Source organism: Podarcis cretensis (genome assembly GCF_951804945.1).
Source record: "Podarcis cretensis genome assembly, chromosome: 2".
Lineage (NCBI taxonomy): Eukaryota > Metazoa > Chordata > Lepidosauria > Squamata > Lacertidae > Podarcis > Podarcis cretensis.
Genome location: NC_137171.1, coordinates 56,510,657 through 56,527,117, shown reverse-complemented (window position 1 = coordinate 56,527,117; position 16,461 = coordinate 56,510,657). Strand labels below are relative to the sequence as shown.

Here is a 16,461-nt window from a genome sequence, read left to right as displayed (position 1 = left end):
CACTCCTAGAAATATAATCCTTTTAGGATATTCTAGCACTACCAGAGGGGGGTGGAGTGGCAACCAGTGGAATATCTTTAACTCTTACAAGCAGAGGGCATTGCTGTGACCACATCAACTGTTTGAAATACTTGTCAAACTTTTATTCACAAACCTAAACCACTTCATATTCCATGTATTCTTCAATGGTATAGAGCAGGCATATCCAACTCCCAAGAGACTGTGATCTACTCCCAGTATAAAAAATCTGGCAGTAATCTACCCATTGTCATTGGAGAGAGAAGGAGTGTGCATGGGGTGCGTGGATTGCGCAGAATTGTACCAGGATCAGCTGGGGATCAAACGGTAGATCACAGTCTACTGGTTGGACATTCCTGGTATAGAGTCAGTTGTCATATGGTTTTTCATCTTTATAGGAGGACTAGAAACTTCTTAAAAATAAAATAAAATGATAGCTTAGAGTCTGGGGCCCTTGCCTATGGTGACCTTGGTTATAATTCAGTTCAGAAATCTGTGGGGACCGGTTTTCACCAAATAAACATTTGCCACCCTCAATGTAGCAAGTAGTAACCATTTTTCCACATATGCAGTCTTTAGTTCTGTTGTCCTCTATGAAAGATTGTCACAGTATTACAGCAAGATCAGTAGAAACTTTGTATCTCTCTAAAAGTCTTACCAGATATATTTTTGTCCACCACACAACCTCAGGTATCTTTTCTTTTGAATAGGGTAAATTTGTGCTCTTCAGTGTTAAAGGTAATGATCAGTTTTCATCTAAGATTTATTCTCTGCTTTATGACATCATGCCTGCCTTTAATTACATTTGCAGTTACTGGTAAAATTGAATTGAAGCAGACTCTTAAACAAGACCAACAAAATCAAGTCCAGAATCTGAAAAGTGCAGTGAATGAGCTGCAAACAGAGAAACTTGAAATTTCCAGTCGTATGCAACGTCGACAGCAGCTGGAAGAGCAGCTAGTGGAGCTGACCACTGAGTTACATTCCTTGAACAGAGAGATCAAGGTAAGAGGAACAGCTCCTATTCTGGTGTGGGTTGTTTCTTCTCACCTTTCAGTTTTGCTGAGCATCACAAAAAAATCAGCCAAGTCATTAAAAAGTTAAAATGTGCATGTACATAGAAGTAGTGACAAACGTCTAATTTAAAATATACATATTGGTGGTTTGTTTTTCATTTTCAGGAAGCAAAGGAGCAGCTATTTCCACTTGAAGCAACTTTAGAAAAACTGCAACATGAGAAAGAAGAGTTAATAAACAAAAAGAACACAAGTTACAAAGTGACACAGGAGAAGGTTAGACAGCCTGTCTTCAGTTGTTTTGTTAAAATAATGCAGCTTCTTACTGCAGTCAAAGATACATACCATATTTTTCCGTCTATAAAACGAGGTTTTTTACCCATTTTTTTAAGGTTTAAAAAGGGGGGCGTCTTATCTATGGAATATAGCAATTAAATATATAAATAAAGACGGTACTTGCTCTAGCAGTCACAGCTCCTGGCAGTGACGAGCCGGGGGGCCTCCGTAGTCCACTTGGCTCCTCCCCCTCTGCCGGCCCTACAGCTGGGAGGGAGGCTGTAGGCTGTTCATTTTTGCGATGCCGCAAAAAATGAAAGGGGAAGGGTGGAAGGCCGCCTGCAAAGTGGAGCTGCTGATCAAAGATATATCTCCCCTCTGTGCCTTTCCTCCGTGGGAAAGGCACAGGAAAGGCACAGAGGGGAGAAATAGCTTGATCGGCAGTTCCGCTTCGCAGGCGGCCTTCCCTCTTTGTTTACAGAGTTTGCATGGGTGGGGGAGGCTACGGAATTGCAGGCGGCACAATGTTACTCAAGAGGAGCCGCGAAAATTTCTGCACTGCTCGCGTCGCAGAAACCAGCAGCAAGCAGCAAGCAGGCGGGCTAATGGCGGCGATCAGGCAGCTGCGACTGGGGGAGTTGTGTTCTGTGTTCTGGCAGGTGAGCGATTTTCAGCATTCCCACCAAATAATCCTCCCCAAAAGCTCAATCCCCCCCAATTTTCTGAATTTTGAGGTCCCCAAAATAGACGGGGGCGTCTTATAGACGGAAAAATATGGTACGCTTCCAGGTTAAAGTACAATTAGTATTTTTAAGTGTACTTGAACAATATGTTGTCTTTGAGATAGATAGATAGATAGATGGATAGATGGATAGATAGATAGATAGATAGATAGATAGATAGATAGATAGGCACGTCTTGGAAGCAAACACATTTTTTTAATATGTTTTTTTCACAGATAAATGAGATTAAAGAGAAAATTAAAAACATCCATAACTATATAAAAGAGATTGAGAACTATATTCAAGAAGGGAAAGAAGAATATAAACAGGTAATTGCAAATATGATAATACCCTCTATAAGAGTAACCTGTTCCTTCCACTGTCAGCACTGACAGAGAAACCGGAATCCTCAACTTCACTTTTTATAAGGAAAAAAAATAGGGTCATCTAGCCCAACCGCCTGCAACACAGGAATCTCAACGAAATCATATAAGACAGGTGGCCATCCAACTTTTGCTTAAAAACCTCCAATGAAGCAGAGTCCACCACTTCTTGTGGGAGTCTGTTCCACTGTCAAACAACTCTTACTGTCAGAAATTTCCTAATGTTTAGTGGGAATCTCCTTTCTTGTAACTTGAAGCAGTTGGTTTGTGTCCTAGCCTCTGGAGCAGGAGAAAACAAGCTTGCTTCATCTTGCATGTGACAACCCTTTCGATATTTGAATATGGTTATCCTATCTCTTCCCAGTCTCCTCTTTACCAGGCTAAGCATACCCAATTCCCTCATAAAGTTTGGTTTCCAGACCCTTGATCATTGTGGTTGCCTTGTTCTGCACATGTTCCAGCTTGTCAGTATTCTTCTTAAATTGTGCCCAGAACTGGACACAGTACTCCAGATGTGGTCTGACCAAGGCAGACTGTGGTTGTACTTCTGGCTTCTTGGGCAGTTACATGATCTTAAAAACCTGCTTGTGTAGCCTTCCTCTGAAAATACATTTACACGGCAGCCTCTTAGCTGGTTCTCTCCTCCTGATCTTCACCAGCAAAGTATTGTTAACACTGGGGATGAAAAACTTAATACGCAGGCCTTAAGTGTCCACTTTCTTGTTGACTTCCTCTGGATTTTGCCTTATCAACATCCTCTGCTCCCTTTCCCAACTGTCAGCTAGCTTCCCATTATTCACTTACAAGAACCTTCAGCCAATCAGAGCCTGTTGTTTCTCAGACAAATAAGAATGAATTTACTTGATGCAGCCCCCATCTATAAATATCAGACATAAATATTAAAAATGATCACTTCCCTCTCATCTTTCAGAACCAGTTGTCAAGTAGCTTCTGCTAAACAGACTGCAACTTAATAATAGTATACATAATAATAGCATATACTGCAACATCAGTGGTCACAGAAACCTATTTTTCAAAACGGAACACAAACAGCATTTCTTCACACCTTCCAAAGTCATGTTAATTTTTTTTCATCTCTGTGTTTTCCTTTTTTAGCAAAAGGAATCTGAACTTGATGAAGTCAAGGATCTGCTAGCAGAATGTGAGAAAAAGAAAGAAACGATAAATAAAGAAATTGGAACTATTAGACAAAATATCGATACTCAGAAGGTACGTTTGTCTAGTTCAGATATTTTTCTCAAATATTGTTGATATCTATGCATAGTAGACAGTAGTCTTTGTTTTCAAAGTAGCCTTCTGTATGATTCTGACGTACTTAACAGCAGCATTGAGGGCCTGAGAGAACACTCCTGTGAGTCAAACGTCCTGCAAATAAGTTTGAAAAGAAAGTATTTTTTATTGAATTCACTCAATATGTTTTGGCAGCATGCGCGTTTTGCACGTATCGTCAAGTTGAATTGGTCATGTGCCTCTGATTGACCAGTTAGCATAACAATTTAACTTGTGACATTACAAAGTAGTTTTTCAGTGCTATATTAAAAAATCCCCTAATAGGGAAATCTGGCTTACTGACACACTGCTCCAGAACATGTGATTGCTACTCACTAATATCCCCAAGAAGCCCAATTCAGCACTGCAAATCAAGGAGCTAAGGAACTTATCCTCCCTTGTGCCAGTTCCACCTGCTCTGTCAAATTCTTTTACTGGGTCCGATGACATATGTCATGCTACGTATTCATCTGTAGGTATACTAGCATCATATGTTATCAACCCACATTATTCTTTGGTTATTTCTATATCTTAAAGAGGGGGTGGGCATGAACAGCACATTAAATTGAATATGTAGCAATAAATAAAGGAGCATTTCATTCACCCTGAACCAGGAATCTTTTACAGTGGTGCCTCTCAAGACGAAAAGAATCCGTTCCACGATTCTCTTCGTCTAGCGGTTTTTTCATCTTGCGAAGCAAGCCCATTGACGGCTTAGCGGATTAGCGCTATTAGCGGCTTAGCGGCTTTTAGCGGATCAGCTGATAAGCGGCTTAGAAAAAGGGGGAGGAAGGGGGGAAAAGTCAGAAAAACTCGCAAGACATTTCGTCTTGCGAAGCAAGCCCATAGGGAAATTCGTTTTGCGAAGCGCCTCCAAAACGGAAAACCCTTTCGTCTAGCGGGTTTTCCGTCTTGCGAGGCGTTCGTCTTGCGGGGCACCACTGTACATTTGACCTTTGAATTAGCCACCACTGTATCTCAAGTTATCATACTACATTTTTTATCTACTCAGTGCTTCTTGTAAAGTACGTTCTTTCTAAACAAAAGGTTATTTTACCTTAATTCAATTAGATTTTGAAGTTCTGCTACCATTTTCCTTTTGAGAATTTTAAAGACTTTCATATCTGTATATATTTTTTAAATGCCCCATCCCAAAGGCTGAGGCAGGTGACAAAACAGTAATCTTTTGTCAGGGAAGAGTTAGAAGTTTCCAGTTTCTCAGAGGGAGAAAGCATTCCCCGAGGGGGGAAGGAGAGCAGTGAATCGAATAGAAGAGAGCAAGAGGAACAACAGGGAGGGACCGGCTGTTCCCAGGAAAGGCAAGGGTTCAGTTCTAGCTCAGATTTGGAGGAGGGGAGATACAGGCCAGCTCTAGCCAGGAGGTTAGAAAAAAGAGCGGGAAAGCGAAGGGAAGGGCGCGTTCGACATTTTGAGAGTGGCTGGTCACGGAGAAGCAGAGCTCAGAAGGTATCTGAAAGAAGTGACTCTGAGGAATAATATTTAAGAACCGTTTATAAGATGGTTTTGTTAATAAGCAATAAAAAGTTATAAAATAACAAGAAGTGTTCGTGTGGTGATCTGAAGAGCACAACAACCAGGCCTGACATCTTTTTACATAACTTTCTGGATTGGTATGGTTGGTTTTCATTATCATTTAGGGTTCAACTCTGATTTTAGTTAAAATTACTGAAATACCAATTCTGTGAAGTAATATCTGTTGTTTTTCATTGGTGATTACTCTCAGTTAAATGTATAAGATTGCAGCTAAAAGTACCAATTAAAATACAAGTACAGTGGTGATTGAAAACAAAACACTGCTACATTTTGTATAGTAAATACATAGCCCATTTTTAACTACAGCTCATGCTTTATTTAGAGATGCTGTAGTAGTGGATTTCCTGCACTGGCATTGTAGTTAACCGGACTGTCTTTGAAATCCCTTCCAACTCTCTTCTCAAATAGTCATGGCACAAAATGATGATGATTAACTCACTAATATATTTTATTTGAATTTAGATTCAGGAGCGGTGGTTAGAAGATAACCTTACTTTAAGAAAAAGAAATGAAGATCTAAAAGAAGTTGAAAATAGTATAAAGCAGTATTTGAAGGAGATGGGGGAAATGGAAGTCCCACAACTGAAAAGGTATCTTCTGAACTTCCTTTTAAAAGAAAAAATAATAATTTCTTAATTGCAAAGCAGTAGACCTTAATTATTTGCATATTTACCACTTTTCCATACTTGGTCCTAGCTAGTAGTCCACAAGTATTTGCATATTCACCATATCTTGATAGATACTTTTCTTGTAGACCAAACTTTTTTTCTCCTTTGCTTAGATAATCTTAAGTTTCTAGTTTTGTATACTGTGGTCAACCTTGTAGCAACTACAGCATAAGCAATTTGATTATACTGAGAAGAGTGGTTTTAAATCCTGTATAGGCTAGCATGCACCATGTGAACTACTTTTGGCAAGCTTCTGGTGATACTTTCTAAGTCAAATTCACCTGTAAACACCTAAATTTATGCATGATCACACTTGACCTCTGTAATCTGTCCTCAGTACTAGGCTTCCTTATTCTCACAGTGTAACTCAATGGGTGAATTGCAAGTTTGATTATGCCCCAATGCCTCAGATAGGTTGGGGATTTTTTTTTTTAAAAAAAGGCTAAAAGTGCACAAATATTGTATCTTTGGTACTCTAAGAATATAATAGTAGTCTTACTAGTTCTAGAACACTGATCACAGATGATTCTGTCTCTTGTGGGGAGCCTAAGCAAATACAGAAGGCTTCCCACTACTGGTGTTTGCCCTGACCAAATGGGAACAAGGGACTAACCATGCAACAACAGGTGAAGGTCTAAAGACGCAGTCCCTTTGAAATTGTGTTGCTCCGTCATGCGAATAACTGAATAGGGCTTTAATCCAGTGTCTTTTCTTTAGCAGTGGCCAGATGGTTGGCCCCAAAGCAGGGCATGTGTCATGTTTAAAATGAATCTTGCATTATTTAACCATGTCTCTCGTAAGTTAGGAACCCTAATGAAGCAGAAGCACCATGACCAACCTGTGTATTTAACCTAGCAGGCTTACTAGAGACATATATGCTTATCATTCTTTATAACAGCTCCCCCCCCCCCATTTTTCTCAGCAGCTGATATTAAGAGCTGTGCTGCCTCTGGTGTTGGAATTTCCAGTTAAGGTTGATAGCTAAAAGCCATTAATAGACTAATTCTCCATGGGTGTAATCCGGTGGGATGAGGAGCAAGATCCCATGTCCCTGTAAAACTAGATGGTCCCCAATCTTATAGAGCAAATGTAGAGGGGATGCAGGGCATTGCATGCAAAAGGTGGGAAAGATTGCTGGAAATTCCCGCCCTCCTTTCCTCCCTGTTCTGCTGACAGTCCCCGTCTCCGCCCCCCCCCCCCCCCCGTCTTTGAATGCCACCCAGCAAATCTGTCTAAATATTTTAGGCCCAACTGAGACTCATTTTAAATGCACTACCATTTATTTCCATCCTTTTCTCTTTCCCTCTTTGTGGCTCGGTTAAGTTATTATAAACAACATCAAGCAATTTACTCATGGTTAAGAAATCACTTTCTGTTTACCGCTATAATAGATAACAAAACTGTATATTAACTTCTGCTTGACAGGGACCGACAGCATTTAGAGGAGAAAATAGAAGAATTGAAAAGAAAAGAAAGCTTGGCGCTTGGTCGACAGCATGGATTTGAGGAAGAAATCCTTAGGTTTAAGAGAGAGCTGAGAGAATCACAGTTTAAAGATGCTGAGAGAAAATACAAAGAAATGATGATTGACATGAGAACAACGGAGTTGGCAAACAAGGATCTGGACATTTACTACAAAGCACTGGATCAGTGAGTTGTTTAAATAGCATGTTGGCTTTGGTAACTATCAATTAATCAATTATCTCCCCAAGGAGAGCTTTAAAATTTAGCAGGCTGAATTTTTAATCCCCTTATTCCTGAGAGGCAAGACAATAGTTATATTTTATTATCTTGCCTATTGGTATCTATAAATGTTACTCCTAGCCTTCAGAATTTGGGATGAAGGTGAATACATTTTTTAAAAATGTTACATGTAAATTGTTGACATGCAGTTATGTGTCATTTTGCCATGCAGACACACACTAGCAAATTTGCAGCCTTAAGATTTCCTTTTGATAATGGAGAGCTTATTTACATATAATCAGAAACCAGTGAGGAAAAGAATCTCTTCCGTTTACGAGAATTTGAATTCTGCTTACGTGTCTAGGAAAATATGTTCACTTTAATGCTATTAGTGTATACAGTGTAGGCCCAGTCATGGCACTGAAACCACTGTGGTTGCCCTGGTTTATGACATCTGTCAGGAAAGACATGAGGGGGGAGTGTGACCTTTGATACTGTTGACTAAGTATCTTTCTGGAGGGTCTTGGGAAAGTTGGGGGGCACTGTAATTCAGTGGTTCTGCTCCTACCTTCAGGGCCCTTTCCAGATAGTTATAGGAGATTACTGTTCAGCACTATATGAGTTGTCCTGTGGTGTTCCATAGAATTCCATTTAGTCTCCCATGACACTTAACATCTATATGAAGCCACTGGGAGCTGTCATCAGGTGCTTTGGAGTGATGTGTCACCAATATGTAGCCAGGTCCCATTCTCTCTGTGTGTTCCATCTGAATTGGGAGATACAGTTGTGATGTTAGACTGGTGCCTGGGGTAGTTGATGGGCTGGATGTGGGCCAATAAACTGGAGCTGAATCTTGAAAAGACAGAGGTGTTCTGTGTCCCAAGTTTTTGAGTCCTGGAGGTAGGAAGATGGCCTGCCCTGGTTGAGGTTGCACTCCCATAGAATAAGCAGGTTCATGGCATAGAGGCGCTGCTGGATTCAACATTGTCACTAGAGGCTTGGGTGGCCTCTGTGGCTAGGAAGTCATTTTCCAGCTCAGCTGGTTTGCCATTTATGGTCCCTTTTGGACAGAGATGATGAGGCTATGCCCCAGTAATTTCCATATTTAATCATTGCAATTCGCTCTATAGGAGGTTGCCCTTGAAAATTACTTGGAAATTTCAACTGGTCCAAAATGCAGCAGCCATTTGACTGATCAGAGCTCTGTTTAGAACTAATACAACCTTTGTTTTAAAACAGCTTCACTTTCCCCCAATTCATTTCCAGTTCAAGGTGCTCATGCCAGTTTTTAAAGCCCTTAAATGAGTTAGGTCTCAAATAACTGAAAGGCCCCCTCTTTCTCTACATACCATCTCAGGTAGTAAGATTAGCAGATAGGTACCTCTTGATAAGGGACGTGGGTGGTGCTGTGGGTTAAACCACAGAGCCTAGGACTTGCCGATCAGAAGGTCAGCGGTTCAAATCCCCGCGATGGGGTGAGCTCCCATTGCTCGGTCCCTGCTCCCGCAAACCTAGCGGTTCGAAAGCACATCAAAGTACAAGTAGATAAATAGGTACCGCTCCAGTGAGAAGGTAAACGGCGTTTCTGTGTGCTGCTCTGGTTTGCCAGAAATGGCTTAGTCATGCTGGCCAAATGACCCGGAAGCTGTACGCCGGCTCCCTCGGCCAATAAAGCGAGATGAGCGCCACAACCCCAGAGTCGGCCACGACTGGACCTAATGGCCAGGGGTACCTTTACCTTTACCTCTTGATAGTTCCACCACCCTTAGAAGGTTTTTCTCTTTTTGTGGAGAGGAGTGGCCTGGGAGAGGACATTTTCTGTGGATGCCTCTAGGTCCACCCCACATATGTTAGTTTCGCACCTCCGTTATGTGGCTTTCACCTGAGAACCTGAAAGGAAGGAAGGAGGCTTTCCTGTCCCCTCTCCCCAAAAAGCCTCTCTGAATGGCCTGGGGATATTTCTGAGCTGTGGGAATTGGGAAGACCCTCCCTTGTTTGCTGTGGCACTGTGAGAACTGATCAATTTGCAATGCTACAATAAATTAAAGAGGACAACCCTGGCTACTATAGCATGCAAATGCTACAAACCATATTCTTAAGCTGCTTAAAGATGTAGCAAGTGATAATGTTTTCACACAGCGCAAAAGGAAAGAGGTAACATACGAAGGCGGGAAATGTAATATTAGGCCTCCTGCCTTTTTTTTTCTTTTTCCTTTTTCAAAAAACAAAGCATCTTTTATTGCCATAGGTTGTTTCCTCCCTCCAAACATGATAAGAGGTAACATTTGCTTCTTTTTCTGCATCCTTATCTGATGCACTCAAATGTGCAACTCAGTTAACCAGCAAAAAATAACCATGACTCAACATTAAACAAATTTGATGTTATCAAATGGAGAGCTGCTATATGAAGCTTTACTATAATGGAAGCTATGACTAAATATAACTAATAAGAATAATGAAAGTAATATTTCTTGGTATAAAGACCAAAGGTGTTCCATGCCAAGCTACCGCTTTCCATTATATGTCTTTCCTCTTGACCTCTAGTGCTCCTGTTACAAAAGATGTAGCATCTAGATGACTTTCTAGGTCTGGCACCTTTTGAAGCATTCAAAGGAAAAAACGATGCATGGTTCACCTGATCCAGGTGTTACAAAGCACAATGAAGCTTCTACACACCAGGAATTTGTTGACTGGTGTTGGAGGAAGTTCTGTGTGCACAATGCACAGGTGTGCACAAGGCCTGTTTATGTAGGAGTTATATGTGTGTAGCTGTGCACATACGCTTTGATCTGTGGATTAGTATCTAGATTGGAATGAGAATTTGTCAGTGAATAAATCTACATGATTAATATTCTCAGTCTTTTGTTGGCTTAATTAGATATGATGTAAATTCAGAGATTATCTTGCATCCCCATCTTCCTGTTAGGAATGGGGTGCTTAAACTCCATTTTTTTAACTTTGGGTTTGCATGTACATTGTCCATACCTTTTATAGCCTTTTATATTCCATATATAGCCTCAGAAAGGCATAAATCTAAAGGTCAGACACTGTGAACACAAAGTTTTAAAATGCAAGCCAAGCTCAAACATAGTAGAAAACCTTGGGAGTTATAAAAGACAAACACACTATACACTATTAAGAAATTTAGGGTCTTTTAATAAACCACTACTAGATCAACAAATTTCATAGCAATTTCTGTTCATGTGCTTTATTTTAATTATTTAAAAAACTCCACTTTTCTAGCTTTCCTGGTTTAATTCCTTTGTATCTGCCTTTGTATCTGCCATTTTTCAAAGATACAAAGTTTCCATATTTTAGCAGTAATTCTAAATTGCACTTAATATGAACTTCTAATTTGTTTCTTCCTGTGATGCTACCCTGGCCCATCTTATAGACATTTACCCAGCTAAATATTTCAGCCACACTTCCTTATAGAGAGGAACACTTAGACCCATTCCACACCTACCTTTGTTTGCAGCAATGATTGACAAAAGTCTCATGGGATTTATTATATTTAATTGTAGATTAATTACCTCAAAATAAAAAATGTGGCATTAATAAGTTTGGGTTCTATCAGCAAGAAAGTCTTTATACCAAAATAGAAGCAAAATTTATGCGAACGTGATTTAAATGAGTTCCCTTGTGAGGTACCCCTGACTTTTAGGTCCAGTCGCAGACGACTCGGGGGTTGCGCGCTCATCTCATGCTATAGGCCGAGGGAGCCGGCGTTTGTCCGCAGATAGCTTCCAGGTCATGTGGCCAGCATGACTAAGCTGTTTCTGGTGAACTAGAGCAGTGCACGGAAACACCGTTTACCTTCCTGCCTGAGCGGTACCTGTTTATCTATTTGCACTTGATGTGCTTTTGAACTGCTAGGTGGGCAGGAGCTGGGACCGAACAACGGGAGCTCACCCTGTTGCGGGGATTCGAACCGCCAACTTATGATCAGCAAACCCTAAACCACAGAGCCATCTGCGTCCCGTCCCCTCTTGTGAGGAATAGTAGGGTATAAATTTAATAAATAAATAAATAAAAAGTGATCATAAGAGAATTTCTAGATTCATCCATGTGACACATACATCATTTATTTTTCAAGTACTGTAGCACAAACTTGTATGCCTAGGGTAGAAAGAAAGTGAAGTCTGATGGAAGGAGCATAATGAGCTGTGGTTTTTCTTTTTCTTTTAGAGCAATAATGACATTTCACAGCATGAAGATGGAAGAAATAAACAAGATAATTCGTGACCTTTGGCGAAGCACCTACAGGGGGCAAGGTACCAAAGTATTTCTTCTTAATCTTTTTTGTGTAGATTTATACTAAATTATGCATTTTCTTAAAGATTCAGGATGGTGAAACATTTATTCAAAAACAAAAATATGTAGAAAATCAGAACAAAAATCAAAACATATTTAGAATTAACATTCCTTATAATCATTGTGGACTTTTTTCCTGGATAGACAAAAAAGCGTCCTCTCTTAAGTTACAAATAGGAATTCTAATTGGGGCCTGGAAAGGGTTATATTGTTAATGGTTGCATTACTGTGACTTGTATTTTAGAGTATATCTTTTCTGTAAATGGCTTTAGGATTACTTTGTCTCTGGGAAGTAATAAATAAATCTAATAAACTAAACTTCCTATAAAAAGTAGCATGGTTAATCCTGCTTGAGTCGTCTTGGTTGATCCTGCTAAATATATGCCTTTCTCATAGAGTCATTGATGTGGTCCATCTTGATCATTCCTTCTTTCTTTTTGTGACATGTAACTAGGGCTCTGTTCATTCTGCCAGTGTTCCTCCATTTAGTACTAGAGATAGCCCTGCTTATCTGGATTATGAAGCTAATTGCTTAAGAATGTTTGGGTATTGTACATCATGCCTCTGTGAAGAATATTGGACTAAAGAAAGTTTAGCTGCTTTAAGGCCAACAAATCTATTGATTTGGCAACTAACTGTAGTGAAACTGCTTTCTTTTCCATGCAGATATTGAATATATAGAAATTAGATCTGATGCAGATGAGAATGTTTCTGCTGCTGACAAGAGGAGGAGTTACAATTACAGAGTAGTAATGATAAAGGGAGACACTGCTCTAGATATGAGGGGCAGATGTAGTGCTGGACAAAAGGTAGGTAACAACACTTGTTTGGATGCCAGTGCATAAGATATGTTGGGTTTCATATTTGATACATGCACAGTCAAAATATATTTTGCATTTTTATTCAAAAAATTATTACGGCATAAATTTCCACAGGCTGGTCCACTTTGTCACTTGCATCTGGTAGAGGAGAAGATAGGTTAATATCATTGGTTGGGGTGGAGGGAGATGCAGCACATTGGGCAGGGAGACATTTTCCCAGATAAGGCACACACACTCACTGTAGTTACGTAGTACCTGCCAGAAGGATAAACTGTAGTTTCCTCATGTTTCCACCCACACTTGACTTCAGATATCAGCCAGACTAATGACTCATGATGGCTGAATCCTGGTTTGGCTGATGATGAAAGGGTTCTACTCAAACCTTTTTTAGACCTATCTGTTGTAACCCACAACCACAGCTGCCAAAGAAATGTGAATACATGAAGTGCTTGAAATGGAAGGGAATCTATTGGAAGACCTGCAGGAAATGCAGTACTTGCATGCGTTCTCACCGGGAAAATGGGCAGGATGTGCTGCTTCCCTTCTCTGTTCTCTGTGGGAGGGGGGATATTCAAAGGATTAAAATGTGTTAGGTAAAACTTTTTTAGTACAGTCGTACCTTGTTTTGCGACCGGGATCTGTTCTGGAGCCCTGGCCACTAGACGAAAAGGATGCAGGGTAAAGCACCGCGTCTGCGCAGAGCGGTTTGCACTTCTGCACATGCGCGATTTAGCGCTTCGGTGCATGCGTGAGTGGCAAACCTGGAAGTAAACCGTTCCGGTACTTCCCGGTTTGCCTCGGACGTTCGCCAAAATGGATGCTAGACAAGGCAGACGTTCGTGGAGGTATTACTGTATTACATCTTCTGAAGCACTATACTCAAGGTGATAAATATAATCTAGGAAGGGAAAGCTAATGGCAGTATGTAAGAACACAAAGTCCTGCCGGATCGTACCAAAGAACTATCCAGTCCTGTATCCTGTTCTAACAGCAGACAACCAGACAGCATCAGTCAGCAGAACAGTGCAGGAAGGGTAGGTTTGCGTGCTTGTCTTCACAACACAAAGCATCACTTCACCCTACCAAGAGGGAGGGGCAAGGTATGGGAAGTTTGATGTGGTGGCAGGAGCATTGGATTGGCTCAATGCCCAACACTGCTAAGCAACCCATTCCTCCCTCTTTCATTACGCAGCAGTGACATTTGGTGTTGAGAAGCCAGGTGCATAACTTTGTCCTTGCCTGTGCTCCCTCCTCGCAGACCACTGCTACATGAGCACAAGAGCACTCACCAACTCACATTCCCCTAGCAACTGGTATTCCAAGGCATACTACCTCCAATACTGGAGGTATCACACAACAATCATGGCTAATAGCAATTGATATGTTAGAATACACCTGCATTAAAGTTTGTAATAGCTTTTATATGGCATTTTCTGATTTTTTTGTTGGCTACTTAACTTTTCAGTTGCTTTACCTTATGATTGTATTTTGTATGTTTTCTAAAAAAAAGTTTGCCCTTTTTTATCAGCTAAGTAAAGAAAAGCACTTGAATTTATTTAGAATTCTAGCTTAGTTCTTGTTAGATGGCAACCCTTTGTCCTATACTTACCTTTTCAGGCAGTAAAGAATTCACATTAGTGAATGTTCATACATTTTTTTAAAAATCTACATTGGAAGCTCGCATGTCAGGCTAGAATCCTTCCTGACATACTAGTTTTCTATGTGAAGGGAAGATTTTATTCAGGGCAGCATTCAGTCATGTTACCCCATTATCATTATTATGTACTTGTAGATTCCAGATACAGTGCTGCCATCATGGTGCTTTTAGAAGCGTTTGTGTTTTGGTTAACTTACTGAACAGTTGCCTTTTACTTTTGGTTGTAGGTTCTTGCTTCCCTCATTATCCGCCTTGCTCTAGCAGAATCCTTTTGTCTCAACTGTGGCATTCTTGCACTGGATGAGCCCACCACCAATCTTGATCGGGAGAATATTGAATCTCTTGCACATGCCTTAGTGGAGTAAGTATCTGTAGATTTTACAAAGAAGCCTGTGGGAACCTAGGTGGGAAAGCATTAGTGAAAAGCAATTAGTGCCCATAGATCAGTCTGGCCCAGTCCTGAGGAATGCCCTTGTAATGCACCTCTGCTGCTTCATTTACATGGTAATTTTGAGCAGCAAAAGAGATGTCAGCGGAGTCTTCCTCTATTATATTCCACTTTATTCACACCAAATTGAGTCCTAAAGCAAATTGAAAGTGCTCTATAAATCCCCCATATCTTCCCAAAATAATTATTTTGATTGTCCTAGTTATATCCTTTTATGAACACTTGCACCTCTCACCTGAGAAAAGGTTTGTGTCCCTGCTTAATACAAAGCTTAACACAGTGTAGTTTTAATTGCCCATGGAGGGATCACTTACAAAGGAAAGAGCACCCAGAATGGACTGCTCTACTGATGAAGCAACTGCTGCTATTGGAAAAAGTGTGGAAGAACCTGGAAGCATGTATGTGTTTTCCTCCCTAAATATGTAAACCCTCACATGTAAACCCTAATCCAGAAATTTAAAAAGATCAAACAATAATTTAGGGTACTGGGTCAGTTCAGACATTTTTCTCTGCCATCTGATCAACTGGTGCGTTAGTCACCTCAATTTGGTTCTGTGTATTTTTTATGCTTTCCTCACACTTTTTTCTGTTCTCCATTCATTCTATTTCCCTTATTTGTTTTCTCTAGTAGCTGTGTTATTAGAGGGGTTGGGTATTGTTGAAGGACAGCTTTCTGTTGTATAAATGAAATTATCATAAACTTTAAAAATGAGTGGAACAATTAACATCTTATATTTGCAGCTTTCTGTGCTGTTGCCACCCAGATTTTGACGGCTATAAGCTAACACATTCTAAATGTTGATTTTCCACAGGATAATCAAAAGTAGATCCCAGCAACGCAACTTCCAACTTCTTGTTATAACTCATGATGAAGACTTTGTGGAACTATTGAGTCGGTCTGAATATGTTGAGAAATTCTACAGAATTAAAAAGAACATTGACCAGTGTTCTGAGATTGTAAAATGTAGCGTTACATCTTTGGAATCATATGTCCATTAGATTTTGCAAATGCTTTTGTGATACAGGACTTATCCAAAACATAATAGAGTGAAAATAAAACTGCTTTTGGATAGCATCAGATGTTTGCTGATGGAGACTTTTTGCTGCATGTGTAGCTGGTTGATTTATATTAAACAGTTGTATTATTGAAAAGAGGGGAAATTGAGATTAAAATTCTGAGCACAGAAATGTGGTATTCTAAAAGCTAAGCCTTCTTTCAATATTTCTCATGTGTGAGTCTTCTAAGTCTGTAGACCAGGCATCCCCAAACTCGGCCCTCCAGATGTTTTGGAGCTACAATTCGCATCATCCCTGACCACTGGGCCTGTTAGCTAGGGATGATGGGAGTTGTAGTCCCAAAACATCTGGAGTTTGGTGTAGACCAAGGAGCAGGGATGCACCTCTATCTCTTCCTTCCAAATTGCAGCTATAGTGCAAAGTTGCATGAGCAGAATACCCAGTGTATTAACTCTGTGCAATTGGGATACCCAAATCACACAGAGCCCTTACTCATGAGCAGGAAGGAGCTCAAGCTTTGTGCTTTCTGCTCAGACAACTGTGTACAACATGTAATCACTGGGGGTGATGGGGCAAAGCTAAAAGTGTAGCCCT

At 40.4% G+C, this 16,461-nt stretch overlaps 1 protein-coding gene across 3 annotated transcripts in view; it reads left to right on the top strand.

Annotated features, from left to right (window-relative positions):
• Nucleotides 1–16,053, top strand: part of RAD50 (RAD50 double strand break repair protein) — a 36,426-nt gene extending 20,373 nt beyond the window's left edge. For all 3 annotated transcript variants that reach the window (XM_079966558.1, XM_079966556.1, XM_079966557.1), the window contains exons 17-26: nucleotides 830–1,023; nucleotides 1,200–1,310; nucleotides 2,269–2,361; nucleotides 3,532–3,645; nucleotides 5,722–5,849; nucleotides 7,353–7,577; nucleotides 11,799–11,884; nucleotides 12,591–12,733; nucleotides 14,630–14,763; nucleotides 15,663–16,053. In XM_079966558.1, the coding sequence (XP_079822684.1) occupies nucleotides 830–1,023; nucleotides 1,200–1,310; nucleotides 2,269–2,361; nucleotides 3,532–3,645; nucleotides 5,722–5,849; nucleotides 7,353–7,577; nucleotides 11,799–11,884; nucleotides 12,591–12,733; nucleotides 14,630–14,763; nucleotides 15,663–15,849 (1,415 nt within the window). In that variant the 3' untranslated portion in view covers nucleotides 15,850–16,053. The remainder of the gene's footprint in view (nucleotides 1–829; nucleotides 1,024–1,199; nucleotides 1,311–2,268; nucleotides 2,362–3,531; nucleotides 3,646–5,721; nucleotides 5,850–7,352; nucleotides 7,578–11,798; nucleotides 11,885–12,590; nucleotides 12,734–14,629; nucleotides 14,764–15,662) is intronic.
• The last annotated feature ends 408 nt before the right edge of the window (nucleotides 16,054–16,461 follow it).